Source organism: Somniosus microcephalus, chromosome 3 (assembly GCF_052327205.1).
Source record: "Somniosus microcephalus isolate GS21.2 chromosome 3, FLI_Smic_1.0, whole genome shotgun sequence".
Lineage (NCBI taxonomy): Eukaryota > Metazoa > Chordata > Chondrichthyes > Squaliformes > Somniosidae > Somniosus > Somniosus microcephalus.
This window is the reverse complement of record NC_140989.1, coordinates 226,260,903-226,288,747: the sequence shown is the minus strand read 5'-3', so window position 1 is coordinate 226,288,747 and position 27,845 is coordinate 226,260,903. Positions and strand designations below refer to the sequence as shown.

The 27,845-nt window shown below is 48.7% G+C and overlaps 2 protein-coding genes across 2 annotated transcripts in view; one reads left to right on the top strand and one right to left on the bottom strand.

Annotated features, from left to right (window-relative positions):
* The window catches only part of ralgps2 (Ral GEF with PH domain and SH3 binding motif 2), a 911,087-nt gene that overhangs the window by 847,400 nt on the left and 35,842 nt on the right, over nt 1-27,845 (top strand). The window lies entirely within an intron of this gene.
* On the bottom strand, nt 1,765-26,507 carry LOC147121746 (transmembrane 9 superfamily member 1-like). Its single transcript, XM_085982211.1, has 3 exons — nt 26,137-26,507; nt 9,241-9,844; nt 1,765-7,638 (listed from the first exon to the last, which is right to left on the bottom strand). Exons 1-3 carry the CDS (start codon nt 26,218-26,220, stop codon nt 7,385-7,387), a joined length of 942 nt encoding a protein of 313 aa, XP_085838337.1. The 5' UTR covers nt 26,221-26,507; the 3' UTR covers nt 1,765-7,384.

Below are 27,845 nucleotides of genomic sequence, written 5' to 3'. Positions count from 1 at the left end.
TTATCCCTGATTACGATAGACTACTTATTGGGCACTACGTAGGAGGCTCTATATATCTGCTGTCAATTAGGAAAATGGAACAAAATCACAATACTAGAACACATTGTACAGGCCAAATTACTGATCACATTCATTTGTACTTAAAATGATTCACAGAAGCAAAAACAATACAGCCAATATATTAAATAGCACAATACTTGCATAAGAGAACTGGAAAGAGTCCACAGGAGGTTAATCTACTCTTTTCAGAATGCTGCTATTGGCTTCTCTTGGAATTCAATAATTTCTTTAAATCAGATGAACCTTGTTCTGTTCCTCGGTACCGTATGCATTGACTGTTTGTATATTGCACGTGGAATATCTGGTGACCAATGTTCCCTGTAAGCTGTGCTTTGTTCTGCGCGGCCTGTTTCTTTTAACGTGCAGTCCCTTTAAATTCCTGCGCTTGCGCAGTATTTACAATGTAAAAGCCAGTGAGCGGCCTGCGCGGGATCTTGCACATTACTGCCGTGCGCACCTTAGCGGCAATATTGCTGGTGACACTAATAAATCATTTTCAAACACTTTTAAATCAGGTTTGATTGATTCAAAATCAAGTTCAAGTTTATAAAACAGGAAACTGGGATTGCATCTGACTGGAGACAAGACATCAGGGCTGAAGTAAAGAAGTCAAATTTAGTCGAGAAGAATGATTTTAAAAGATATACGCAAGGAAGCAAAAAGCAGTAAGCACTGGCAGCCATGTGTAGAAAAGAGTGGAAAGTAAATGATATGATGACTAGAAGGGGTAAGAGGGAAATAGGAAGGTGGCTTAAACAGAAAAGCAGATGCAAAGATTCATTTTTAGCTAATCAATTCAAGAAGTAGACAGCGTGTTACACATCAGATACGTCCTTCAACTGATCAGATGGAGATCAGGAATAGGCAGATGCGTTAAATGAATGCTTCAAATTAGTTTATGAATGAAGACTATGGACAACTTCAAGACGCCGTCTGATTGGCTCTGGAAACTATAATGTCAATAAAGATCAGTGTAACGTGTTCCCACTTGATTCTGAGGGGACATTTCAATAAGTGAAATGCAAGTTTCTGCAAGGTGCTTGCACTGAAACAGGTGGGATTCGATGTCGCCTTCGTTGAATGGATAACCTCCTTTACTGTAGCTCTAGATCCTCATTTGTCATGCTGCAGGAAGGCATTCATTTATCACTGCTGTTTGCAGTTGTCATAGACCCCTGGTTGCTCAGTTATGTGTTCACCCAGCTTCTAATCTGCTGGTATGGAGTATAAAATCTCGCTTTATGCAGAAAATGTGCTCCTCTAATTTACTAATCCAGCTGCCATTGGTGAAGCCTTAGTGGTGGTCAAGGTGGAAAAAACAGAGAACATGGCCTTGGGCCTCCCAATTCCCTCTGACTTTCGAAGGGTTTCATATACTTAGGGTACAGCTTGTTGGCACCTGACCTCCTTGTATAGGACAGGTTATGACCCAGATTTGTGAATAATTCACAATGAAGTAGCTCATAGGGACATTGTTATAAATTTAGGATTTTGCCTTCAATATTCTTTTAGGTACAGTAATGCTTATCACTCTCGTAAGTCGTCCGAGTGCCTTATATTTAGGGTATGCCAGTCCTGCCCAATATCCAACCATACAATAGCATAACTCAGGGGCGTAACAATAGTACTCCCTTGTGACCTGCTGGATATTTCTGTCTTTTCGAAAGGGGACCAAGAAAGCAGCTGATAAAACGAAGCCAGATACAAATTGTTAAGCTGCTTTATTTCACAGCAAGTGAACATACAGAGCAATGGTTATGATTTGATCTGCTGAATTTAATCAGAACAATTTTGCTTCATGCAATAATACAAAATAATGAACACATTACGATCGCCCATATTAGTGGGTTTAATTGCTTGACTTAAAACAAAATAATTTCTAACAATCTTCCTGCTAATTTTCTGAGCCTGACAAAAGCTTTCCCTCACAACTTTCTGTTTTAAAAAAACCTGACTGTGTGTATCTCTGTTACTATTTATTTATCTCACTGTTACCAATCTGAGGGCAATGCTTTTTGAGACAACTCTTGCTGAGGGCCCAGGACCAGGGGGCCTCCCACAACCATTAGTGTGAGGTGTTTATGACTATTGTGACAGGCTAACAAATTGCTTTTAGTTTACAGTCTTTGGGGAAACAATTCCAAAGGTTAGCTCATTAGCATTTTAACCACCTTTCAACCCTTAAATGTAACTTTTTTTCCCCCCCCAAATCCGTTATGTGGAAAAATTAATCCAATAAAAGTCACAGTGCTGCTTTTGTCACTTGTCAGTCTTTGTCACTTCTAGTTTATGCCTAAAGATACAACTACCCAGGCTTCTGAGAGGTTTCTGTTTGCATGGTTACACACACAGCTCTTTGGTAAAATATCAACATCCTGAAGATCACTCCTGGTTGGATTAAATGGAGATACTGGTTTCTGATCTGTTGGAACAGGGGGGGAGCTCAACTTCCCAACTGCCCTTCTTTTTCCCCAACAGCTCCAATTATGGATTTTCCCTGGCCTAGATAGTCAACAGGTGAAGACGGTCAGGAACATTGATGTCTTTTTGCCATCTCTACTCTCCTTTTCTTATGGAGTAGCAACGTCCTTGGTAATTTGCGAAGCCTCTGGGCAACTTTGAGGATTTAGAAGGATGTCTAGTGTTTCTTTCAGATTTCCCTGAAGCTATTATCCCAACTTGCTGATATGTAATAATCTTAATATCTTTCTGAAGGTGGTTTCCTCAGCTGGTGAGATAAGGGCTTCAAGCGTTTGCTCAGCTGTTTGATTGATTAATTGGAGCCTGGGTCCTATTAAGCTTTGCAGAATAACCTTGAAGGTGGTGATTGTTACAGTCACCTTTAGTAAGAATGACAACCTTCGATATGCTGGAGAATTCCTTTTTTTAAAGCAATGGAAAAGAAACCAGTATCTCTCTTTAATTCAACCAGGGGCAATCTTCAGATTATAAATACCAAAGAGCTGTGTAACCGTGCAAATACAATCCTCTCAGATGCCTGGGTCTTTGTCACCTCTAACTTTACAGTCTGTTTGTGCCTAAAGAAATCCCTGTTGGACAGAGAGCAAGTTGGTGATGCGATTTAAGAGCATTGATATACTGTAGCCCAGTGATGTCCAATAGAAATCGCTGACTTGCCACGGCTGTGGCTATGGCAACACCATTTTAGCCATGTACACTAATTCTAGTGGAAAAAGCCTTACACACTCTCACACAATACAGGTAAATGTACTTCACATGTATATTTATTTAACAAACAGTTACCATCACTCCGTAACCAAGGAAGTAAAGCACTCAACGATGAAAAAATACTCGCACTCTTCTTTTTGTCTTACCATTTTACCAACAAATGCACAAAATGGTTGATGTTCACATCCACATGCATTAAGATCACATACCCAATGAGAGCATCTATTACTTAATTTTGATTTACTAATTAGAAAAGCATTAGCCACATCTGGATTCCCAATTAGCCACATGTGGCTCGTGTCCAATGTACTGGCCAACACAGCTATAGCCAGCAGTTTGAGACCAATACCTGCTAAGAATGTCCCAGTGCTGTCAAACCCAAGGTATACTGCTGACCACACATCGTTCGCCAGAGTAAACGGCTCTTCAGGCCAACATGACACTGCACAGTTTTCCCCCACAATAACTTGGCGTCAACACAAACCGTCCTCTAAATGTTCTTTTAACAGTAAGTTGTTTGGAGATTTTTTTTTATGCAGTTGAAAATATCTATTCGCCACTCTCATCATCTCAACCTCTGGGACAAACCTTTTTTTTCAATAGCTGAGTCCATATACTGGCATCCTGCCACTGCTCTGCTGATAGTGATGTTTCAGAATAAATGCGGTTCTGTCTTGTAACTAGGGTCAGCAACTCTGGACGTCTTCCAGGAGATTTTGTCACATGACCTACAACTACCCCAGCACATCCACCTTTGCAGTTCCCTACCTTCCCACACCAATTGGAAAGCAAACAGACTCTTTGTTATCCAATTGGCTGATTTTTGACTGTCAATCAAACAGCCTTCCCCCTCCCAATCACCAATTTTTTATTAATTAATAAACTAAAATGTTTAAAGAGGATGAAAAAACAATTTTTTTAAAGATCCTATGATTTTCCTCCAGGATTGCTCGCAGCAATGTCCTGGAGAATTAATCTACAATTTCTGGAGACTCCAGAACAATCCTGGAAGTTTGGCAACCCTACTCATAACAGTAGGGGTAAGTCACCAGCAGGATCCAAAGGCCTCAAATCCAGAAAGCACAATACAGCCAAGAGTCCTTGTTCAAAAAAGGGTGTAAAGATAAACCCAGCAACTACAGGCCAGTCAGTTTAACCTTGGTAGTGGGGAAGCTTTTAGAAACTATAATTAGGGACAAAATTAACAGTCACTTGGACAAATTAAGGAAAGCCAGCACGGATTTGTTAAAGGCAAATCGTGTTTAACCAACTTGATCGAGTTTTTTGATGAGGTAACAGAGAGGGTTGATGAGGGTAATGCAGTTGACGTGTACATGGATTTCCAAAAGGCGTTCGACAAAGTGCCACATAATAGGCTCGCCAGCAAAGTTGAAGCCCATGGAATAAAAGGGACAGTGGCAGCATGGATACGAAATTGGCTAAGTGACAGGAAACAGAGAGTAGTGGTGAACGGTTGTTTTTCGGACTAGAGGAAGGTATACAGTGGTGTTCCCCAGGGGTTGGATCTAGGACCACTGCTTTTCTTGATATATATTAATGACTTGGATGTGGGTGTACAGGGCACAATTTCATAATTTGCAGATGATACACAACTTGGAAGTATAGTGAACAGTGAGGAGGATAATGATTAGCTTCAAGAGGGCATAGACAGGCTGGTGGAATGGGCGGACACGTGGCAGATGAAATTTAACGCAGAAAAGTGCGAAGTGATACATTTTGGTAGAAAGAATGAAGAGAGGAAATATAAACTAAAAGGTATAATCCTAAAGGGAGCGCATGAACAGAGATCTCTAGGGATATATGTGTACAAATCGTTGAAGGTGGTAGGGCAGGTTGAGAAAGCAGTTAAAAAAGCTTACAGGATTCTGGGCTTCATGAATAGAGGAATAGAGTACAAAAGCGTGGAAATTATGATGAACCTTTACAAAACACTGGTTCAGCCTCAACTGGAGTATTGTGTCCAATTCTGGGCACCGCACTTTAGGAAGGATGTGAAGGCCTTAGAGAGGGTGCAGAAAAGATTTACGAGAATGATTCCAGGGATGAGGGACTTCAGTTACATGGATAGACTGGAGAAGCTGGGGTTGTTCTCCTTAGAACAGAGAAGAGTGAGGAGATTTGATAGAGGTGTTCAAAATCATGAGTGGTCTAAACAGAGTAGATAGAGAGAAACTGTTCCCATTAGCAGAAGGGTTGAGAACCAGAGGACACAGATTTAAGGTAATTGGCAAAAGAACCAAAGGCGACGTAAGAAAAAACTTTTTTACACAGCGAGTGGTTAAGATCTGGAATGCACTGCCTGAAAGGGTGGTTGAGGCAGACTCAATCATGGCTTTCAAAAGGGAGTTGGATAAATACCTGAAGGAAAAAAATTGCAGGGCTATGTGGAAAGGCGGGGGAGTCGGACTAGCTGAAGCTCAACTTTTACAATTGATATAAATGACTTGGATGAAGGGACTGAAGGTATGGTTGCTAAATTTGCTGATGACACAAAGATAGGTAGGAAAATAAATTGTGAAGGGGACATAAGGAGACTACAAAGGGATATAGATAGGTTAAGTGAGTGGACAAAGATCTGGCAAATGGAGTACAATGTGGGAAAATGTGAAGTTGTCCATTTTAGCAGGAAGAATAAAAAAGAAGCATATTATCTAAATGGTGAGAGATTGCAGAGCTCTGCGATGCAGAGGGATCTGGGTGTGCTAGTGCATGAATCGCAAAAGGTTACTATGCAGGTACAGCAAGTAATTAGGAAAGCTAATACAGTAGAATGTTATAGTTTATTGCGAGGGGAACTGAATACAAAAGTAGGGAGGTTATGCTTCAGTTATACAGGGCATTGGTGAGACCACATCTGGAGTACGGTGTACAGTATTGGTCTTCTTATTTAAGGAAGGATGTAAATGCGTTGGAAGCAGTTCAGAGAAGGTTTACTAGACTAATACCTGGAATGGGCGGGTTGGACAGGCTAGGCTTGTAAGAGGTGAGTTGATTGAAACATATAAGATCCTGAGGGGTCTGGACAGGGTGGATGTGGAGAGGATGTTTCCTCTTGTGGGAGAATCTAGAACTAGGGGTCACTGTTTAAAAATAAGGGGTCGCCCATTGAAGACAGCGATGAGGAGAAATGTTTTCTCACAGAGGGTCGTGAGTCTTTGGAACTCTCTTCCTCAGAGGGCGGTGGAAGCAGAGTCTTTGAATATTTTTAAGGCAGACCTACATTGGCTTCCAGTCCTGCAACGCCTCAATCTGAAAATTCTCATCCTTGCATTCAAAACCCTCCTCAGCCTCATCCTCAGAGATATCTGCGCTCCTCCAATTCTGTACTCTTGCGCAGCCCCGATTTTAATCGCTCCACCATCGGTGGCCGTACCTTCAGCTGCCTGGGCCATGAACACTGGAATTCCCTCCCTAAACCTCTCCACCTCCCTCTCTCTTCCTTTAAAACGCACCGTAAAAACCTACCTCTGTGACCAAGGTTTTGGTCACCTGTCCGAACATCTCACGTGGCATGGTGTCAAATTTTGTTTGATTAATTGCTCCTGCGAAGCGTCTCAAGATGTTTTAGTACGTTAAAGGCCCGATACAAGTGCAAGTCAACCAACTCAATGCTGTACACGCACCCTCCACACCAGGCAATCCTTGCATGGGTTCGATGGACATTGGCCTGCCCAGTGTAAGCCCATTCCCCACCTGTGGGCCCGGATAACGAGCGGGCTACTCAGCCGCATAAGGCGTCACAGTCCTATTCCACCTCCCACGTAAACACACACACACTTTCAGCTGCAATCACTGCATCAGGGGCTGGAACTTTGCTGCCATCCCCCCCACTACTGTCCACCCCAAGCTGACAACAGCTATGTCAGCACAGACCTGGGGTGGGGGATAAAATTTGGGATCTTCCTACTGTGCGGGTGTCAGGACCATTTAGCACAGGCATCGGAGATATGGATTTAACCATATATTTGCAAAACTAATGGGTGGTGGGGGGGGAGAGAAAATGGGGAGGAGGTCAAATATTGACCTTTCACCCTCTGGATCCCGGGGTCAAATCTAGCCCCAGAGGGGGGATGATGGTCTCCTCTTGCCAATGAGGGATGCTGACCTTTCACCCTCAAGCCCTCAGCAGGGCACTCCCATTATCTTCACGCCCAGGAAGCGAGCCCTCGCCACCCCTGCCCTTACCCGAGAAGAGACTGGTGGTGAGGACAATGTTCCACACCCAGCGCTCGCCTCCGATCTTGCGGTAGAAATTGCTGGAGATGTAGCCGGACACGCAGGTCAGGGCGTACAGCAAGATGGCCGCCGAGTTGATGGCCCCGTGGCGGTGAACGTTGAACATCCCCATCAGCGCCATGGCGATGATACCTGCACAGACCAGAAAGAACCGGATCACAGCGGGAGGAAGGGGGGGGAAACAGGACTGTCACAATAAACCAGCATCAGAGATGGGGAGAGCGAGAGGGGGAACGAGGGCAGGCGAGAGGAGACAGAAAAGGCCCCGAGGGGTAAAGGGAGATAGAAGTAATGGGCTCGGAGGCGGCGCGCCAGGCAAAACGTGCATGGACACAGGGAAACATAGGCCTGGCCAAGAGAAGGGTAGCTGTGTCCCGTTAGGAAGAGGATACAGAATTGGGAGTGTGGCCAGAGAGGACAGAGTGAGTGTGTTTATGGAGCTGCTGCTGCTGCCATGTGTGTCCTGTTTACCAGGACTCGCAGAAGGTGTGGCGGCCTGTTTCTTTCCTGGCCTCTATTTAGTTAGCTGCCTGTTGCACCGCTTTATAATGGCTCCTGGCATTTTATTGCACGTCATGATTACTTTTCATGCAGTGTCTGTGGCGGTCTTAAGTCACCATTACCCGAGCTGGCGAGAAGCTAGGCACTCTGGAGGAGCAGAGAGGTTTAGGGGTCCAAGTACTGAAATCCCTAAAAGCTAGTGGGCAGGTACAAGAAATAATGAAATAGGCTAATGGACTGTTGGCCTTTATCTCGAGGGCTGGAGTACAAAGGGGTGGAAGTGATGCTTCAGTTGTACAGAGCTCTGGTCAGATCCCATCTGGAGAATCGCGTTCAGTTCTGGGCACTGATCCTCGGGAAGGATAGATTGTCCATGGAGGGGGAGCAGCGCAGATTCACCAGAATGATACCGGGGCTAAAAGGGTTAAATTACGAGGACAGGTTTAATCGACTCGGTATTCCCTCGAGTATAGAAGATTAAGGGGTGATCTAATGGAGGTGTTTAAGATGATTAAAGGAGTCGATAGGGTAGAAAGAGAGAGAAACTATTTCCTCTGGTGAGGGGAGTCTGGAACAAGGGGGCATGACCTTAATATCAGAGCCAGGCCGTTCAGGGGTGATGTCAGGAAGCACTTCTTCACACAAAGGGTAGTGGAAATCTGGAAAACTCTCTCTCCCAAAAAGCTGTTGAGGCTGGGGGGTCAACTGAAAATTTCAAAATGGAGAGTGATAGATTTGTGTTAGGCAAGGGTATTAAGGGTTACGGAACCAAGGCGGGTAGATGGAGTTAACATACAGATCAGCCATGATCTAATTGGCCTGTGTAACAGGCTCGAGGGGCTGAATGGTCTCCTCCTGTTCCTATGTAACAGGCCCGAGGGGCTGAATGGCCTCCTCCTGTTCCTATGTAACAAGCCCCAGGGGCTGAATGGCCTCCTCCTGTTCCTATGTAACAGGCCCAAGGGGCTGAATGGCCTCCTCTTGTTCCTGTGTAACAGGCTCGAAGGGCTGAATGGCCTCCTCCTGTTCCTGTGCAACAGGCTCGAGGGGCTGAATGGCCGCCTCCTGTTCCTATGTAACAGGCTCGAGGGGCTGAATGGCCTCCTCCTGTTCCTATGTAACAGGCTCGAAGGGCTGAATGGCCTGCTCCTGTTCCCATGTGACAGGCTCGAGGGGCTGAGTAGCCTCCTCCTGCGCCATGTGACTCTATTCTCCCGGCCAGGCATGGCTCACCTGTGCCCAGGGCCAGGAACTGCGCCCCGACCCCCAGGACGGTGCACAGGAGGCTCTTGTACGGGGGGAAGCGGAAGACGTCGGTGTGGATGATCTTCCAGCCATTGTCGGCCTGGTCAAAGTCGTCGGCCCCCACCACCTCCTCCAGGTTGTAGCGGGCGAAGTCGTTGCGCAGCACCCGCATCAGGATGATGACCACGAAGCCAGTCAGCAGGAAGACCAGCACCATGGAGTTGATGATGGACAGCCAGTGGATCTCCAGGGTGCGGGGGAAGAAGCTGGAGTCGCGCAGCCGCTCGCCCCGGCGCTCGTAGGGGAAGGACGTCTCGTACCAGCGCACGCTGTACGTGTGGGTCATGCTGGCCGGCGCCCGCAGCTCGTCCAGGCTGTGGGGCTTGACGTCCCGCACGCTGACGTTGGCGAAGATGACCCGGTCGCCGTTGTACTCCACGTGGAAGTCCAGGTGGGTCCACAGGCCGATCTTGTGAGTGTGGGGCAGGAAGCCGCTCTCCTCCAGGTAGCCCACGAAACCCCGGATCAGGATGTCATCCAGCACAAACTCAAAGTAGTACAGCTCCTCGATAGCCTCCTTCAGCTCCTCGATCTAGATGGGAGGGAAGAGGGAAACACTGTTAATGTGGTCCGGCGGAGGGCCAGACACTGACCTTTCACCCTCTGGGACCTGGGGTCAACTCCAGCCCCCGATAGAGGGGGGATGATGGGGAACTGGGAAAGACACTGACTTTTTACTCGATTTACATAGTGTCTACAGCTACTTTTAGTGATTTTGTATCTGTACTGCCAGATCCCTCTGCTCCTCTATTCCATTTAGACTATGATCCAAGGAGTATGTGACCTCCTGTGCCCCTCACCAGCTGTGCCCCCCTCTCCCCTCCCTCTCCTAGTGTGCTCCCTCACCTACTGTGCCCCCTCTCCCCTCCGTCACCTACTGTGCCCCCTCTCCCCTCCGTCACCTACTGTGCCCCCTCCCCCTCACCTACTGTGCCCCCTCTCCCCTCCCACTGTGCCCCCTCTCCCCATACCTACTGTGCCCCTCTCCCCTCCCAGTGCCCCCTCTCCCCTCCCACTGTGCCCCCTCTCCCCCTCACCCCCATACCTACTGTGCCCCTCTCTCCTCCCTCACCTACTGTGCCCCTCTCCTCCCTCTCCGTGCCCCCCTCTGCCCTCCGTCACCTACTGTGCCCCCTCTCCTACTCCACCCCTCTCCTCTCCCTCACCTACTCTGCCACCTCCCTCGCTTACTCTGCCCCCTCTCCCCTCCCCACCTACTGTGCCCCTTCCCCTCTTCCTCCTCTCTCACCTGTATCCCTCTCCTCCCCCCCATTCCCCCTCCATACTCTCTACGCACCCCTCCATCCTCTACTCTCTCCCCTCCCTCCTACTGTGCCCCCTCCCCCACCTACTGTGCTCCCTCATCTACTGTGCCCCTCTCCCCTTCCTCTCCTCTCTCCTGTACTCTCCCCTCCCCTGTACTCTCCCCTCTCTCATCTACTCTCCCTCCCCCTACTCTCCTCTCGCCCCCTCACTACTCTCCCCGCCCCTCACTCCCTCCCTCCTCCGCCCCCCCTCCTCTCCTCCGCCCCCCCTCCTCCGACCCCCCCTCCTCTTCCCCCCCTCCTCTCCCCCCCTCCTCTCCTCCGCCCCTCCCTCCTCTCACCTACTGTGTCCCCCCTCCCCTCCCTCCTCTACGCTCTCCTCTCCACCCACCCTCCTCTCTTCTTCCCAGAACATAAGAAATAGGAACAGTAGGCAGCTATTTGGCCCTTCGAGCCTGCTCCGCCATTCAATAAGATCATGGTTGATCCAATCTTGGCCTCAACACCACTTTCCCGCTCTCTCCCCAAACCCCTTGACTCTCCTGTAGTTCAAATGTCTGTCGATCTACGCCTTGAATATATTCAGTGACTCCGCCTCCACAGCTCTCTGGGGTAGAGAATTCCAAAGATTCACGACCCTTTGAGAGAAGAAATTCCTCCTCATCTCCGTCTTAAATGAGCAACCCCTGATTCTGAGACAATGCCCCCTAGTTCTAGATACCCCCACGAGGGGAAACATCCTCTCAGCATCCACCCTGTCAATCCCCCTCAGAATCTTAGATGTTTCAATAAGATCACCTCTCATTCTTCTAAACTCCAATGAGTATAGGCCCAACCTGCTCAACCTTTCGTCATAAGACAACCCCTTCCTCTCCGGAATCAACCTCGTGAACCTTCTCTGAACTGCCTCCAATGTAAGTATATCCTTCCTTAAATAAAGTGACCAAAACTGTACGCAGTACTCCAGGTGTGGTCTCACCAGCGCCCTGTACAGTTGTAGCAAGACTTCCCTACTTTTATACTTCATACCCCTTGAAATAAAGGCCAACATTCCATTTGCCTTCCTGATTAATGCTGTACCTGCATGCTAACCTTTTGTGTTTCATGTACTAGGACCCCCAGATTCTACTGTACTGCAACATTCTGTAGTCTCACTCCATTTAAATAATAATTTGCATTTCTATTCTTCCTACCAAAGTGGATAACCTCACATTTTCTCACATTATATTCCATCTGCCAAATGTTTGCCCACTCACTTAACCTATCTAGATCCCTTTGCAGACTCTGTGTCCTCCTCACAACTTGCTTTCCCACCTATCTTTGTATCATCAGCAAATTTGGCTACAGTACACTCGGTCCCTTCATCCAAGTCATTAATATAGATTGTACATAGCTGAGGCCCCAGCACTGATCCCTGCGGCACCCCACTACAGTTTGCCAACCGGAAAATGACCCATTTATCCAGACTCTCTGTTTCTGTTAGTTAACCAATCCTCTATCCATGCTAATATATTACCCCCAACACCGTGAGCTCTTATCTTGTGCAGTAACCTTTTATGTGGCATCTTATCGCATGCCTTCTGGAAATCCAAATACACCACATCTACTGGTTCCCCTTTGATATACCTATCAATTCATCCAATGAAAAGCGACAAGTTAAGATAGTAACTATAGGTTTTTATTGGCTAAATAACAGAGCCCACCCTCGTGGGTGATCGGATCCAACAAGGAGGAATACCAGCCAGTCGACCACCTTTATACCTGGGCAAGTAGGTGGAGCCATGGGCGGAGTCAGCAGTGGTCAGCCCAGGTATAACAGCGTGACAAGAGGCGACCTCGTGTAGTGATACAACAGTGTAAACAGTGATAACCATAGTGTAACGATATAACAGTGATAACCATAGTGTAACGATAGCGAACGATAAAAGTGGTTTACCACATTCACCCCTTGTTTAAATTTGAGTCCGGCGGGGTGAAGAAGTGTACTACCAGTTCGGGTATGTCAGTCTGTCCGGAGGCCTCGTAAGCCTTTCTGATCGTCGCGGCGGCGGTGATGCAGTATCCGATGTTAATGCTGGTGTCTGTGTGGTCGGCGAAGGCTCGTGGGGTTCCGGCATGCCGTCTACCTGGGCTGGATTTGGGGGGGTGGTGGGGGGTAACGGTGGTGTCTCAGGGATGCCCGAGGGTGCGAGGTCTCGTAAGGAGACGGTGTCCTCCCGCCCGTCTGGGTATGCCACATAGGCGTACTGGGGGTTGGCGTGCAGGAGGTCCACCCTCTCGACCAGGGGGTCCGTTTTATGGGCCCTCGCGTGCTTTCGCAGCAAGACGGGCCCCGGAGAGGTCAGCCAAGTTGGTAGCGTGGTTCCCGTAGTCGACTTCCTGGGGAAAACAAACATTCGTTCATGGGGGGTGGCGTTAATGGCAGTGCAAAGCAGTGACCGGATGGAATGCAGCGCTGCCGGGAGGACTTCCTGCCAGCGAGAGGTTGGGAGGCCCTTAGACTTTAAGGCTAAGAGAACGGCCTTCCAGACAGTCGCGTTCTCTCTTTCCACCTGGCCGTTCCCTCGGGGGTTGTAGCTGGTGGTCCTGCTTGCAGCAATACCTCTCGCTAGTAGGAACTGGCGAAGTTCCTCGCTCATGAAGGAGGAGCCCCGGTCACTATGTATATAGTTCGGGAACCCGAACAAGGCGAAGAGGTCGTTCAGGCATTTGATGACCGTGGTACTGGTCATGTCTGGGCAGGGGAAGGCAAAGGGGAAACGGGAGTACTCATCAATAATGTTGAGGAAGTACACATTACGGTCAGAGGACGGGAGGGGCCCCTTAAAATCGATGCTCAAGCGCTCGAAGGGGCGGGTGGCCTTGATCAGGCTTGCTCTGTCCGGCCTAAAGAATTGCGGTTTGCATTCGGCACAGGTTTGGCAGTTCCTGGTCATGGTCCTGACCTCCTCGATGGAGTAGGGCAGGTTGCGGGTCTTAATGAAGTGGTAAAGTCTGGTGACCCTGGGGTGGCAGAGGTCGTTGTGGAGGGTCTGCAGTCTATCAATTTGCGCGTTGGCGCATGTACTTCGTGATAGAGCATCTGGGGGTTCGTTCAGTTTACCAGGCCGGTACAAGATATCATAATCATAGGTGGAGAGCTCGATTCTCCACCTCAAGATCTTGTCGTTCTTGATTTTGCTCCTCAGCTTGTTATTAAACATAAAAGCGACCGAACGCTGGTCGGTGAGGAGGGTAAATCGTTTGCCTGCCAGGTAATGCCTCCAGCGTCGTACAGCCTCCACGATCGCCTGGGCCTCCTTCTCGACCGAGGAGTGTCGGATCTCAGGGCCCTGGAGGGTCCTTGAGAAGAAGGCCACCGGTCTCCCCTCCTGGTTAAGGGTTGCGGCTAGGGCGAAGTCGGATGCATCGCTCTCCACTTGGAAAGGGATAGACTCATCCACCGTGTGCATTGTGGCCTTAGCAATGTCTCCCTTAATGAGGGAGAAGGCTGCGCATGCTTCTGCCGTCAGGGGGAAGGAGGCGGACTTCATGAGGGGTCTGGCTTTGTCCGCATAATTGGGCACCCATTGGGCATAGTAGGCGAAGAGCCCCAGGGTTCTCTTCAGCGCCTTTGGACAGTGGGGGAGGGGAAGCTCCATGAGGGGGCGCATTCTTTCGGGGTCGGGGCCGATGACTCCGTTCTCTACTACGCAGCCGAGGATGGCAAGGCGCGAGGTGTTAAACACGCATGTCTCCTTATTGTAGGAGAGGTTCAGCCATTGGGCCGTACGGAGGAATCTCTCCAGATTAACATCATGGTCCTGCCGGTCGCGGCCGCAGATGGTGACGTTATCTAGATAGGGGAACGTGGCGTGCAGCCCATTCTGGTCAACCATCCGGTCCATCTCCCTTTGGAAGACCAAAACCCCATTGGTGACGCCGAAGGGAACCCTAAGGAAGTGGTAGAGGCGGCCATTCGCCTCGAAGGCGGTATACTGGCGGTCCTCAGGGCGGATAGGGAGTTGGTGGTAGGCCGACTTAAGGTCGATGGTAGAGAATACTCGGTACTGTGCAATCTGATTGACCATATCAGATATGCGGGGAAGGGGGTATGCGTCCAGCTGGGTGTACCGGTTTATGGTTTGGCTGTAGTCGATGACTAGGCGGTTTTTATCGCCGGTCTTAACGACTACGACCTGGGCACGCCAGGGGCTGTTGCTCCTCTCGATGATGCCCTCCTTCAGGAGACGCTGCACCTCAGAGCTAATAAAAGCTCTGTCCCCGGCGCTGTACCGCCTGCTCTTGGTAGCGACGGGTTTACAGTCGCGGGTGAGGTTGGCGAACAGGGAGGGGGGCGGAACCCTGAGGGTGGATAGGCCGCAGGTGGTACGCGGTGGGCGGTTTAAAGGCTGCTGGTTGTCGACTGAGTGGGGGGAGGGGTCCACCGTATGCCAAAGAGACACTTTGAAGGTGGGATTGGAAATCCAGCCCTAGTAGGACGGCAGCGCAGAGTTGGGGCAGGACGAGAAGTTTAAAATTTTTATACTCCGTGCCCCTAACCGACAGGGTCACAACACAGTAGTCGCTGATGTCTGTAGAATGGGACCTCGACGCCATCGAGATCCGGTTGCGCGTTGGCCGGACAGTGAGGGAGTAGTGGCTCACCGTGTCTGGATGGATGAAACTCTCCGTGCTTCCGCTGTCGAACAGGCAGGTCGTGGCGTGGCTGTTTACTTTGATGTCCACCATGGACTTGGACAGATGATGCGGGCGAGCTTGGTCCAGTGTGACGGAGGCTAGTGTATGGCTGAGCGAGCTGCTGTAGTCTGCGGGTGAGGCGGTGGTCGGGTCTGGAGACAAGGTGGCGGTCGAGTGTGGTGAACAAAATGGTGGTGCCCACGACGTTGCATAAAATGGCGGAGAAGATGGCCGCCCCCACAACTCACATGAGGCACTGCCGGTGTCGGTGGCCTTTATCAAAGATGGCCGCTCCCACGACTCACACGAGGGGATACTGGCATCTGTGGCCTTGATGAAAGATGGCCGCCCCCACAACTCGCATGAGGCACTGCTGGCGTCTGTGGCTTTCCCCCTGCAGGCCTTCGCGAAGTGGCCTTTCTTGTGGCAGTCGGAGCAGGTCGCGTTTCTTGCAGGGCAGCGCGCCCTCAGGTGTTTCGCCTGGCCACAGAAAAAGCAGCCGGCGGCCCGATTGCGGGGCTCCGATGTCACAGCCGGTACCGGGAGTGGCGGTCCCGATCGGGTCCGGGACGCCGACGCTGAGGTAGGTCCCAGAGGCGGCGGTGCGAGGGGTATTGCGGTCAGGGTCGGGCCCGAGTCCCAGGGTCGCGCAGCACAGTACCTGGAGTATGCCTCGAGGTCCCGATGGGCCACTTCCAGAGAGCGAGCGAGGGCTGCAGCTGTGTTCAGGTCGAGGTCCTTTGATTCTAGCAGTCTTTGCCGTGAGTAGTCGGACCGAAGGCCTTTCACGAAGGCATCGCGGATATTCCCTTCAGTATTTTCTGCAGCCGTTACAGCTTTAAAGTCACAGTCCCTGCCGAGTGTTTGTAGCGCCCGTAAAAATTAATCTACAGACTCTCCTGGCTGTTGCGAGCGGGATCTTAGGAGATGTCTGGCATACATAGAATTTACCGGGCTCCGGTACTGCTCTTTCAGCAGGTTGAGGGCGGCCTCGTATGTAGTAAGGTCCTGGATGAGTGCAAATACTTTAGGGCTCACTTGGGCGGTCAGAACTCTTAGTTTGGATCTCTGAGGCACGCCGGATTCTCCCAGGTAGGATTCAAAACAGCTCAGCCAGTGTTTGAAGTCGAGGGCTGAGTTTGCTGCCTGTGGGTTTAGATCCAGGTACGGCGGTCGGAGGGCTCGCAGCCAGGCCGGCTGCTGTGGCTGTTGTAGCTGGGCGTCTGACTGGTCGTTTGGCTGCTCCGTTAAAGACATTTCAAAATTTAGCCAATAAAATTGATATACCTATCAATTCATCCAATGAAAAGCGACGAGTTAAGATAGTAACTATAGGTTTTTATTGGCTAAATAACAGAGCCCACCCTCGTGGGTGATCGGATCCAACAAGGAGGAATACCAGCCAGTCGACCACCTTTATACCTGGGCAAGTAGGTGGAGCCATGGGCGGAGTCAGCAGTGGTCAGCCCAGGTATAACAGCGTGACAAGAGGCGACCTCGTGTAGTGATACAACAGTGTAAACAGTGATAACCATAGTGTAACGATATAACAGTGATAACCATAGTGTAACGATAGTGAACGATAAAAGTGGTTTACCACACCCTTGATCCACCCTTCTTTTAAAAATGTTCATGGGATGTGGGCGTCGCTGGCAAGGCCAGCATTTATTGCCCATCCCTGATTGCCCTCGAGAAGGTTACCCTGCTCGTTACATCCTTTGCCAAACACAATTTCCCTTTCATAAAACCATGTTGACTCTGCTTGATTGTATTATGATTCTCTAAATGTCCTGCTATTACTTCCTTAATAATGGATTCCAGCATTTTCCCAATGACAGATGTTAGGCTGACTGGCCTATAGTTTCCTGCTTTCTGTCTCCCTCCTTTCTTGGATAGGGGTGTTACATTTGAGGTTTTCCAATCTGCTGGGACCTCTCCAGATTCTAGGGAATTTTGGAAGATTACAACCAACGCATCCACTTCTTTTAAGACCCTAGGATGCAGACCATCAGGTCCATTAGTTTGTCTAGTACATTTTCTCTAGTGATAGAGATTGTTTTAAGTTCCTCCCTCCCTATAGCCCCTTGATTATCTACTATTATTGAGATGCTTTTAGTGTCTTCTACCGTGAAGACAGATACAAAATATTTGTTCAGAGTCTCTGCCATTTCTCTATTCCCCATTATTAATTCCCCAGTCTCATCCTCTAAGGGACCAACGTTTACTTTAGCTACTCTCTTTACTTGTAGAAGCTCTTACTGTCTATTTTTACATTTCTTGCTAGTTTACTCTCAATCTATTTTCTCCCTCTTTATAATTTTTTTAGTCATCCTTTGCTGGTTTCTAAAAATTTCCCAATCCTCTGGCCTACCACTAATCTTCACAACATTGTATGCCTTTTCTTTCAATTTGATACCATCCTTAACTTCCTTAGTTAGCCACGGATGGTGCATCCTTCTCGTAGAGTCTCTCTTACTGGAATATACCTTTGTTGAGATTTATGAAATATCTCCTTAAATGTCTGCCACTGCTTATCCACCATCTAACCATTTAATCTATTTTCCCAGTCCACTTTAGCCAACTCTGTCTTCATACCTTTGTAATTGCCTTTATTTAAGTTTAAGACGCTAGTTTCAGACCAAAGTTTCTCACCCTCAAACTGAACTTGAAATTCTAACACATTATGATCACTCTCCCCTAGAAAATCCTTTACTATGAGATCATTAATTAATCCTGTCTCATTACACATTACCAGATCTAAAATAGCCTGTTCCCTGGTTGGTTCCACAATGCATTGTTCTAAGAAACTCTCCCGAATAAACTCGTCCTCAAGGCTACCCTTGCCAATTTGATATGTCCAATCGATATGAGGATTAAAATCGCCCATGATTATTGCAGTACATTTCTTACAAATCCCCATTATTTCTTGATTTATACTTTGTCCTGCAGTGTAGCCTATATACTACTCCCACCACTGACTTCATTTCATTTCTATTTCTTATCTCCACCAAATTGGTTTTACATCTTGATCTTCACAGAAATCACAGAAACCCCACAGTGCAGATAGAGGCCATTTCGGCCCATCGAGCCTGCACCGACACATATCCCACCCGATCCCCGTAACCCCTACACCAACACATATCCCACCCTATCCCCGTAACCCCACGTATTTAATCCCCCTAACACTAAGGGTCAATTTATCATAGCCAATCAACCTAACCCGCACATCTTTGGACTGTGGGAGGAAACCGGAGCACCCGGAAGAAACCCACGCAAACACAAGGAGAATGTGCAAACTCCACACAGACAGTCACCCGAGGCCAGATTCGAACCCGGGTCCCTGGCGCTCTTCTGAGCCAAGATCATTTCTACCCAGTGTACTGATCTCATCCTTTGAGGTACCTCCTCTCCCTTTCTCACCTCCCTCCAGACTCTCCTCTTCTACCCTCCCTCCCTTCCACCCGCCTCCCTCAGCCTCCCCCCTCTTCCACCCGCCTCCCTCAGCCTCCCCCTCTTCCACCCTCCCCCCTTCCACCCCACTCAGCCTCCCTCTTCCACCCCCTTCCAGCCTCCCTCTTCCACCCCCCCTCAGCCTCCCTCTTCCACCACCCCCCCTCTTCCACCCCCCTCAGCCTCCCTCTTCCACCCCCTTCCAGCCTCCCTCTTCCACTCCCTCTCAGCCACCCCCTTCCAGCCTCCCTCTTCCACTCCCCCTCAGCCACCCCCCACAGGCCCCCCTCTGCCTCCCTCTTCCACCCTCCCCCTCTATCCAAACCCCCACCATCCACCCACTCTCCAACCCCCCAACCATCCACCCCCTCTCCAAACCCCCCCCACCATCCACCCCCTCTCCAAACCCCCCCCACCATCCACCCCCTCTCCAAACCCCCCCACCACCATCCACCCCCTCTCCAAACCCCCCTCCAACCATCCACCCCCTCTCCAACCCCCCCCCACCCCAATTTTTTTTTTCCACAATTCAAATCACTTTATTGGCATGATAAGTTACATCTTATGTTGCCAAAGCATCAAAATACATTTATGGTTTAGCACATAAACGCAGTTCTATTCATAGTGTATAAACAGGTATATCCCTGAGTGTATAAATATACATTCGCATTGTTTATATATATTCTTTTCTTAGTTTACTGGTTGTCCCTCTGTTCATGGCAAGCTGTAACATAGTGTGCCGCCAGTGTTACACAGCTTCTCTCCTCTCCCAGTAGGAATGGGAGTTTTTGGTTGTCATTCAGATTTCTGAAATCAGGGCATATTTGTGAGAATTTTTGGTAGAAATTCTCCCTGATGCCCTGATATTTTCCGCAGGCTGTGAGGAAGTGCATCTCTGTCTCCACTACTCCCTGACTGCAGTGAGAGCATATCCTGTCTTCTCTTGGCAGCCTGGTCTGCCTGTGTCTGCCTTTTTCGATCGCTAGGCTATGTTCGCTAAGTCTGTACCTTGTCAAGGTTCTTCTCAGTTTGTTATCCTTTACCATGGTCAGGTAATCAGCTATGTTGTATTGTCTGTTTAGGGCCAAGTAGCAATTGAGTTTGCTTTGGGTTTTTGTTGTTTCTGCCCAATATGTCAGATATTTTTCCTTTTGCTTAGCGACGATTGAGTTGGGTCGAATTCTTTGTGTTACCCTGTCACTGTCCTGGGGCTGGTTACTGTTAGTATTGTTAGTAGTTACTTCACTGAGTCCCAGGACTAGTTGACTGAGGGTATTCTTCTTTATGGTCAGCTCTTGGCATTTCAGGGCGTCGTAGTGATAGCAATGGGGATTGCTCATTTGTAGGTGATTCCAAAATTTGGTGGCTCTTTTTTGGATAGTGATTATTAATGGATATTGGCCTAGTTCCGCCCTGCATGCATTGTTTACTGTTTTCCTTTGAGTCCGGAGGATACTTTTACAGAATTCTGCATGTAGGATCTCAATTGGGTGTTTGTCCCATTCTGCAAATTCTTGTTGGGTTAGCGGTCCCCATACCTCACTGCCATAGAGTGCAATTGGTTCAATTACTGATTTGAAAATTTTGAGCCAAATGCTAATTGGTATTTCTATTTGGATTGATTTTTTGATGGCATAGAAAGCCCTTCTTGCTTTCTCTTTCAGTTCATTCACAGCCAGTTTGAAGTTTCCCGTAGAACTGATTTTTAAGCCCAAGTATGTGTAGTTAGTGGTTTGTTCAATTTTGGTTGTTCCTACTGTGAAATTTATTTTGGGTCCCTGATGTTTGGATCTTTGCTGGAACACAAGGACTTTGGTTTTTTGGGGATTTATTGTCAGGGCCCAAGTCTGGCAATACGACTCCAGCAGGTCCAGGTTTTGCTGTAGCCCCTCTTTAGTTGGTGACAGCAGAACCAGGTCGTCTGCATAGAGGAGGAATTTAACCTTGGATTCATATAGGGTGAGGCCGGGTGCTGTAGATTGTTCAAGTAGTTTTGCCAATCCATTTATGTAAATATTAAAGAGTGTCGGTGAGATTGGCAAGCCCTGCGTCACCCCCCGCCCCTGTGGGAAGTATTTTGTTTGTTTGTCTCCAATTTTAACTGCACATTTGTTGTTTGTATACATTGATTTAATTACATCATATGTTTTCCCTCCTACCCCGCTTTCGATAAGTTTCAGGAATAAACCGTCATGCCAGATGGAGTCGAAAGCCTTCTGGAAATCTACAAAGCATGCGTAGATTTTGCTTTTGTTATGGTGAACATGTTTGTCAATTAGGGTCTGTAGGGTGAAGATATGATCGGATGTTCTATAGTTTGGCAGGAATCCAATTTGGCTTTTACTCAAGACATTGTGCTCCTCAAGGAAGTTTATAAGTCTTTTGTTTATGATGCTACAGAATACCTTCCCCAGGTTACTGTTTACACAGATGCCTCGATAGTTGTTTGGGTCGATTTTGTCCCCACTTTTGTATATGGGCGTTATGAGTCCTTTGTTCCAGATATCAGGGAAATAACCGACACTCAGAACCAAGTTGAAGAGTTTTGGGATAGCCAGTTTCATTTTGTTGTCTGTGTATTTAATCATCTCGTTTAGTATGCCGTCTGTCCCGCAGGCTTTTCCTGGTCGCAGGTCCTTGAGTTTTTCAAGAAGTTCTTTTTCTGTTGTTATGGCGTCCAACAGGTTTTGGTTATCTTTTATGGCCATTTCTAGCTTTTCCAGTTTTTTGCATATTTGGTGTTGCTCTGGTCTTAGTGTGTTTTTCTGGTATAATTTTTCAAAGTGGTTTACCCGTGTGTCCCCATTTTGAATGGCCAAATAGTCGTGTTGTTTTTTGTGTAGTGTTTTCAAGTTTTCCCAGAAACAATTGGAATCAATGGATTCCTCCATGGAGCTGAGTGTATTCTTAATATATTGCTCTTTTTTGGTTCTGAGTGTGTTTCTGTATTGTGTTAGTGTCTGACAATAAGTAAGGCGTAGTTCCTCGTTTTCTGGATGTCTGTGTTTTTGGTTTGATATTTTTCTAAGTTTTTTCCTCATGTTATGGCAATCTCGGTCAAACCATTTTTCATAGTTTTTTGTTTTGGGTTTGTTCTTGCGAGCTTTCAAGTTTGCATTTGTTGCCAAATTATCAAAAATATTGTTTAGTTTACTAACTGCCTGGTTTACGCCTTCTTTATTGTGAGTGTATATGTTATCCAGAAAGGTGTCTAAGAGAGCTTGAGTTGATGCATTGCTAATTGTTTTCTGGTATTTTTCCGTGTCGTTTTTGGCCCATCTGTACGATTTTTTGGTGTTGTACAGTTTACTGGGTTGTGTTTCTATGTTGTTTGTTTCTGTCTTTTTGAGGAACATAGTAATTTGACTGTGATCTGACAGTGTTGTTTGTGGTTTGACTGTGAATGCTCTGAAAGAGGATGGGTCTAAGTCTGTAATCATATAGTCTACTGTGCTGCAGCCAAGAGGTGAGCAATAGGTCGATCTTCCTAGGTCTCCTATGAACCTACCATTGACAATGTACAGACCCAGGTTTCGACAGAGCTGTAGTAGCTGTTTTCCATTGGTATTTGACTGCTTGTCGCAGTTATGCCTGTATGGAAGGGAAGGGATGTCAAAGTGGTTATTCCCGAAAACGTAATTGTTTCCCTGATTATTGGTGAAGTCTGGTTCTTCGCCCGTTCTTGAATTGAGGTCCCCACAGATCAACACGTTCCCCTGGGCCTGGTATTGGATAATTTCCCCCCCCCATGTTGGAGAAGGTGTCCTCTTTAAAGTACGGGGAATCGATTGGAGGGATATAAAGTGCGCAAATGTAAACATCTTGGGTGTTTGAGATAATCTCCCTCTCAAGTTTGAGCCACATATGGTTTTCGCCCTTTTTTATAAATTTGATGTAATTCTTAAGTTCTGTTTTAAACCAGATCAGTATGCCTCCGGAGTCTCTGCCTTGGGTTACACTTGGTAATTTATTGGAGGGGACCACCAGCTCAGTGTACCCTTGGGGACAGCCAGTGTGTCCTTTTCCTTTATACCAAGTTTCCTGTAAAATTATAATATCTAGGTCTTTAGTTTCATCTGTGAACTCTGGGGTCCTACTTTTCACTTCTCGCAGTGAAGAGCGTAGACCTTGGATATTCCAGGTCGAAATGTATAAGGATTTCATGGTAAGTTTGATCTTTTACTATGATAGGTTAAAGAGTGGTACGTGTTTGTCGTGTCTAAGTGTGGGGAAAAAAAAGATCACCTCAGTTGTCTATAAAAGTTAATACAATTTGGTTACAGTTCTTTCTATTAATTAGTCCTTGATCCATAAGGCGGAAGTAGATGCTGCTGCACATCTGCTTATTGTCTCTTAATGGATTGTTTCTGTCTGAGGTATTGCGTACGTCCTGTGCATCTCTCCCTCTGTCTGGCTGGGAGCGGTCCTATTCCCCTGTGGGACAGGAGTGGTGCAGGTCTGATATTGTTGTTTTGCATGGGGATCCTCTCTGGTCTCGGTTGGTGGTCCTTGTAGTGTTCCTGATATGTACCCCGCTGATCTCTGGTGGTCGGGTCCTCTTGGAGTCTGGGTATGGATCCGGTTAAAAGCGACGTCCTTCAGGGCTTTAGCAAAGATCGATATTCTTTGCCTTTGGATGTGGACGTGGTCGTAAAGACATTCCTCATCGAGGGTGGGGTGTTGGGCCAGGTGTACGTTGTGGTTTGATTGGCAGTCTCTTGCTATGCTGGCATTTATCTCATGAATTGTGTTGTTGAAGTCTGTTCTCGGCAATATTGTGGAAACAGTGATTCTAGTGTTTGGAAATGTACTGCTTGCCTTCCTAATCATTGCTCTGAGCGATGTTGCTACTTCTTTCTGTTGGGTCTTTAGGTCATTTGTGCCCGTGTGTATTATGTGTTGGGGGGAGCCTAATCTGGCTTTGGTCAGCCATCCCATGGCTCTGTTTGTTGTTGGGCACCAGATCTTTTCTACTTTACTTCTAGGGAATAGCTTTTTCTCCCATAGAAATTTCCCATTTGAGTCTATGAGTATTACGACGTCAGCCTTGTTTGTGTTTACTGTCTGGTGGCTTTCGCTTGGACTCATAGTGTGTGTGCTGGGCTGGGGTGTCTGGTGTGTGCGTACCTCTTGTGAGCGGCCCGCTTGTGGTTCCACGGTGGTGGGGGAAGATTGCGAATCAGTATGCTGGTCGGTCTGTGTGGCACCCCTTGTATTGTGTGTCTGTTGCTTTTGTTCCGTGTGGGAGTGCAGCCGTTCCGTCCGGCTCTGTCTTGTCTTATCTCTAGCCTCTGGTTGCTGGTCTAATGGTGTTATCTCTCCTCTATGGCTCTCTTCATTTTCCCGCAGCTCTTTCACCTGGTTCTCAAGTAGCTTCAGCTCTCTCTTGTGTCTCTCCCTCTCCTGATTTTGATCGTCATTCATTTTGAGGAACTCCTCTCTAAGTTTAACCATCTCTATCTCTAATTGATTAAATTTATCTTTTGGTTGTATCTGGCTGTGTGATCCCGGGGTATGTGTCTGGTCGGCCCTGGAAGGCTCACTCACTTCCTGGCTAGGCTGGTCGGCCCTGGAGGGCTCACTCACTTCCTGGCTATGCTGCTCTTCTCTTGGTGAGCTGGGAATGGTAGGGGGACTATGTGTGGCTTCCTCCCTGGTAGTTATGCTGGGGTTTGTCAGTTGTATCGTGTGGCTGTGGTTCCCCGGGGTTAGTGTCTGGTTTGAACTGTGTGGCTCGTTCACCTCCTGACCAGGCAGATTTTCTCCTGGTAAGTTGTCAATGTTGGGGGAGTACGGGCCACTCTGGCGCTGTTCCTTCCCCCCCTTAGTTAATTTTTTCAGTGTCCTGAAGGCCGTTGCAAATTTGTCGAGGTTGCCTTGCACTAATATTGTTCTGGTATTGTACGCGTTGACCGTCGTGGTTGAACTGTCTCCTGGTGTGTTAATTTTCATTATGGACCCATTTGCGGTATTTTCTAGCTTAACATTGGTATAGTGTGATTTTATTGCTGTGATCCAAGCCACTGGCTGATCCGAGTAGAAAATGAGGTTACTTTTTGTCCCATTGTTGTAACAGTCAGCAAAAAGTGTTTCTGGTTTTTCTCTCATCTGCTCATGCTTGATCGCTTTTATAGCTTTTTTAGTGGTGTTGGGGGGAATCCACCCCCTCTCCAAACCCCCCCCCACCATCCACCCCCTCTCCAAACCCCCCCCCACCATCCACCCCCTCTCCAAACCCCCCCCCCACCATCCACCCCCTCCCCCCCAAAACGCCCTCTCCAAACCCCCCCCCCAACCGCCCTCTCCAAACCCCCCCCCAACCGCCCTCTCCAAACCCCCCCCAACCCCCTCTCCAAACCCCCCCCCAACCCCCTCTCCAAATCCACCCCCTCTCCCCCACCACCATCCACCCCCTCGCCAAACCCCCCACCATCCACCCCCTCGCCAAACCCCTCTCCAAACCCCCCCTCTCCAAACCCCCACCATCCAAACCCCCCTCCAAACCCCATCTCCCCCCTCTCTCCCCTCTCTCTCTCTCTCTCCAAACCCCATCTCCCCTCTCTCTCTCTCTCCAAACCCCATCTCCCCCCTCTCTCTCTCTCCAAACCCCATCTCCCCCCTCTCTCTCTCCAAACCCCCTCTCTCTCTCCAAACCCCCTCTCTCTCTCCAAACCCCCATCTCTCTCTCCAAACCCCCATCTCTCTCTCCAAACCCCATCTCCCCCCTCTCTCTCTCCAAACCCCATCTCCCCCCTCTCTCTCTCCAAACCCCATCTCCCCCCTCTCTCTCTCCAAACCCCATCTCCCCCCTCTCTCTCTCCAAACCCCATCTCCCCCCTCTCTCTCTCCAAACCCCATCTCCCCCCTCTCTCTCTCTCCAAACCCCATCTCCCCCCTCTCTCTCTCTCCAAACCCCATCTCCCCCCTCTCTCTCTCCAAACCCCATCTCCCCCCTCTCTCTCCAAACCCCATCTCCCCCCTCTCTCTCCAAACCCCATCTCCACCCTCTCTCTCCAAACCCCATCTCCACCCTCTCTCTCCAAACCCCATCTCCCCCCTCTCTCTCTCCAAACCCCCTCTCTCTCTCCAAACCCCCTCTCTCTCTCCAAACCCCCTCTCCCCCCTCTCTCTCTCCAAACCCCATCTCCCCCCCCTCTCTCTCCAAACCCCATCTCCCCCCCCTCTCTCTCCAAACCCCATCTCCCCCCCCTCTCTCTCCAAACCCCATCTCCCCCCCCTCTCTCTCCAAACCCCATCTCCCCCCCCTCTCTCTCCAAACCCCATCTCCCCCCCCTCTCTCTCTCCAAACCCCATCTCCCCCCCCTCTCTCTCTCTCCAAACCCCATCTCCCCCCTCTCTCTCTCTCTCCAAACCCCATCTCCCCCCTCTCTCTCTCCAAACCCCATCTCCTCATCCTCCCCTCTCTCACCTGCTGCGGGTCCAGCCGCAGCTCGCACAGCACCTTCCGGCTCTGGTTGCGACGGAAGGCCAGCTGGTAGAGGCTCTCGGCCATGCGGTCACCGTCCAGCACCTCGCCCAGGCTGAGGCTGCGGACGCGGGCCGGCCGGCAGACGGGCAGCCTGTAGTAGTGGTAGGTCTCCTGCGGGTTGTGGTACGGCCCCACCTCGTTGACGTCCAGCGGCACCTCCTCGCCCGCCTGGTAACGGCCACCGCCGCCGCCCGCCCACGCCGGTCCTGACAACAGCAGGAGGAAGAAGAGCGGCAGCGGAGCCGCCACCACCGCCGCCTCGGGCCTACAACCAGCGCCGCCGCCATTTTGAAACCTAGCAACCGCGCGGGGGGGTTCATGGGAGGGAAGGAGGGGTCCTGACACAAGGACCCCCGGGGGAAGCTGGCCATCCACCCCGCCGCCGCTTTCCAAAAGCCATTCCAACCCCCCTTCTCATCGTGCCTTGAATAATGACAAGAAAATCTATTTATCCACCCCGCCAACCCTTTTGATTGAATCTACCGTTGGAGGCCGGAGGAAATTTTTGTGGGGGGATTTAAACATTTCAACAGGCGCTTCGACAACACCTATGCCACGTCACCGCCCCCTCCCCCCTTCCCTTCACAACAGAGAGGGCATTTACTGCTCGGTAAAAGGGACGGGTTTTAATAGTGAATGTGCTTCATTCGTTCGCCCTTCAATGTTTTATTTGTACCGAGGCTGCTGCTTCTTATTTAAAAAAATAATTATTGTTTTGGATTCCCCCTACACACACAGAGACACCCGCCGCCATTTTGTTTCAAAATGTCGGCGGGACTTCCGGCTCGGCTGGTGACGCCGGTTGCTGGCACGTCGCTCGACGTCACACAGTGAGGTTGATTCACAACAAACTCCGCTCACTTCATTAAAGGCGTAGACCAGAGTGTCGGCAGGTGACTAACTTCCCCCTTTAAATATTAGTGTGTGTGGGGGCGGGGTAACCTCCCCTTTAAGTAGGTAGTAAAGAGCTAATATAATCTCTTCAAATAGTGGGTGTAAATAGTTAATATAATTATTTACACTGATTATTATTATATCTCTTCAAATAGTGGATGTAAATAGTTAATATAATTATTTACACTGATTATTATAATTAATATATATCTCTTCAAATAGTGGGTGTAAATAGTTAATATAATTATTTACACTAATTATTATTATAATATATAATCTCTTCAAATAGTGGATGTAAAAACATTTTTAATTCGTTTTATGGGATGTGGGTGTCACTGGCAAGGCCAGCATTTATTGCCCATCCCTAGTTGCCCTTGAGAAGGTGGTGGTGAGCTGCCTTCTTGAACTGCTGCAGTCCGTGTGGTGATGGTACTCCCACAATGCTGTTAGGGAGGGAGTTCCAGGATTTTGACCCAGCGATTATGAAGGATCTGTTGCGTTTGCAAAGATAATCAAGAGGCCGTATTAGAGCTCAACTCATGTCGCTTTTAATGGCTGATGCAACCACACTCTCACAGGCAAAAGCAATCGAATACCTATATCCAATGTCAGACATAATATAACGATAACAGCACTATCAAACTTCATGTGCTCAGGCCAAGGCAATCGAGTACCTATCCCCAATGTCAGACATAACATTTCCTCCCCCCTCACAGAATTTCAAACATGAAATGTAGTGACAAAGTCCTGTAGGT

What these genes read in the sequence shown, in the direction of transcription:
- LOC147121746 (XM_085982211.1), bottom strand. Translation starts at nt 26,220, where the DNA reads ATGGCCGAGAGCCTCTACCAGCTGGCCTTCCGTCGCAACCAGAGCCGG. An exon ending in TGCGGCTGGACCCGCAGCAG is followed by an intron (nt 9,845 to 26,136) that starts GTGAGAGAGGGG and finishes CCTCCCATCTAG; the next exon opens with ATCGAGGAGCTGAAGGAGGC. An exon ending in GTTCCTGGCCCTGGGCACAG is followed by an intron (nt 7,639 to 9,240) that starts GTGAGCCATGCC and finishes TGGTCTGTGCAG; the next exon opens with GTATCATCGCCATGGCGCTG.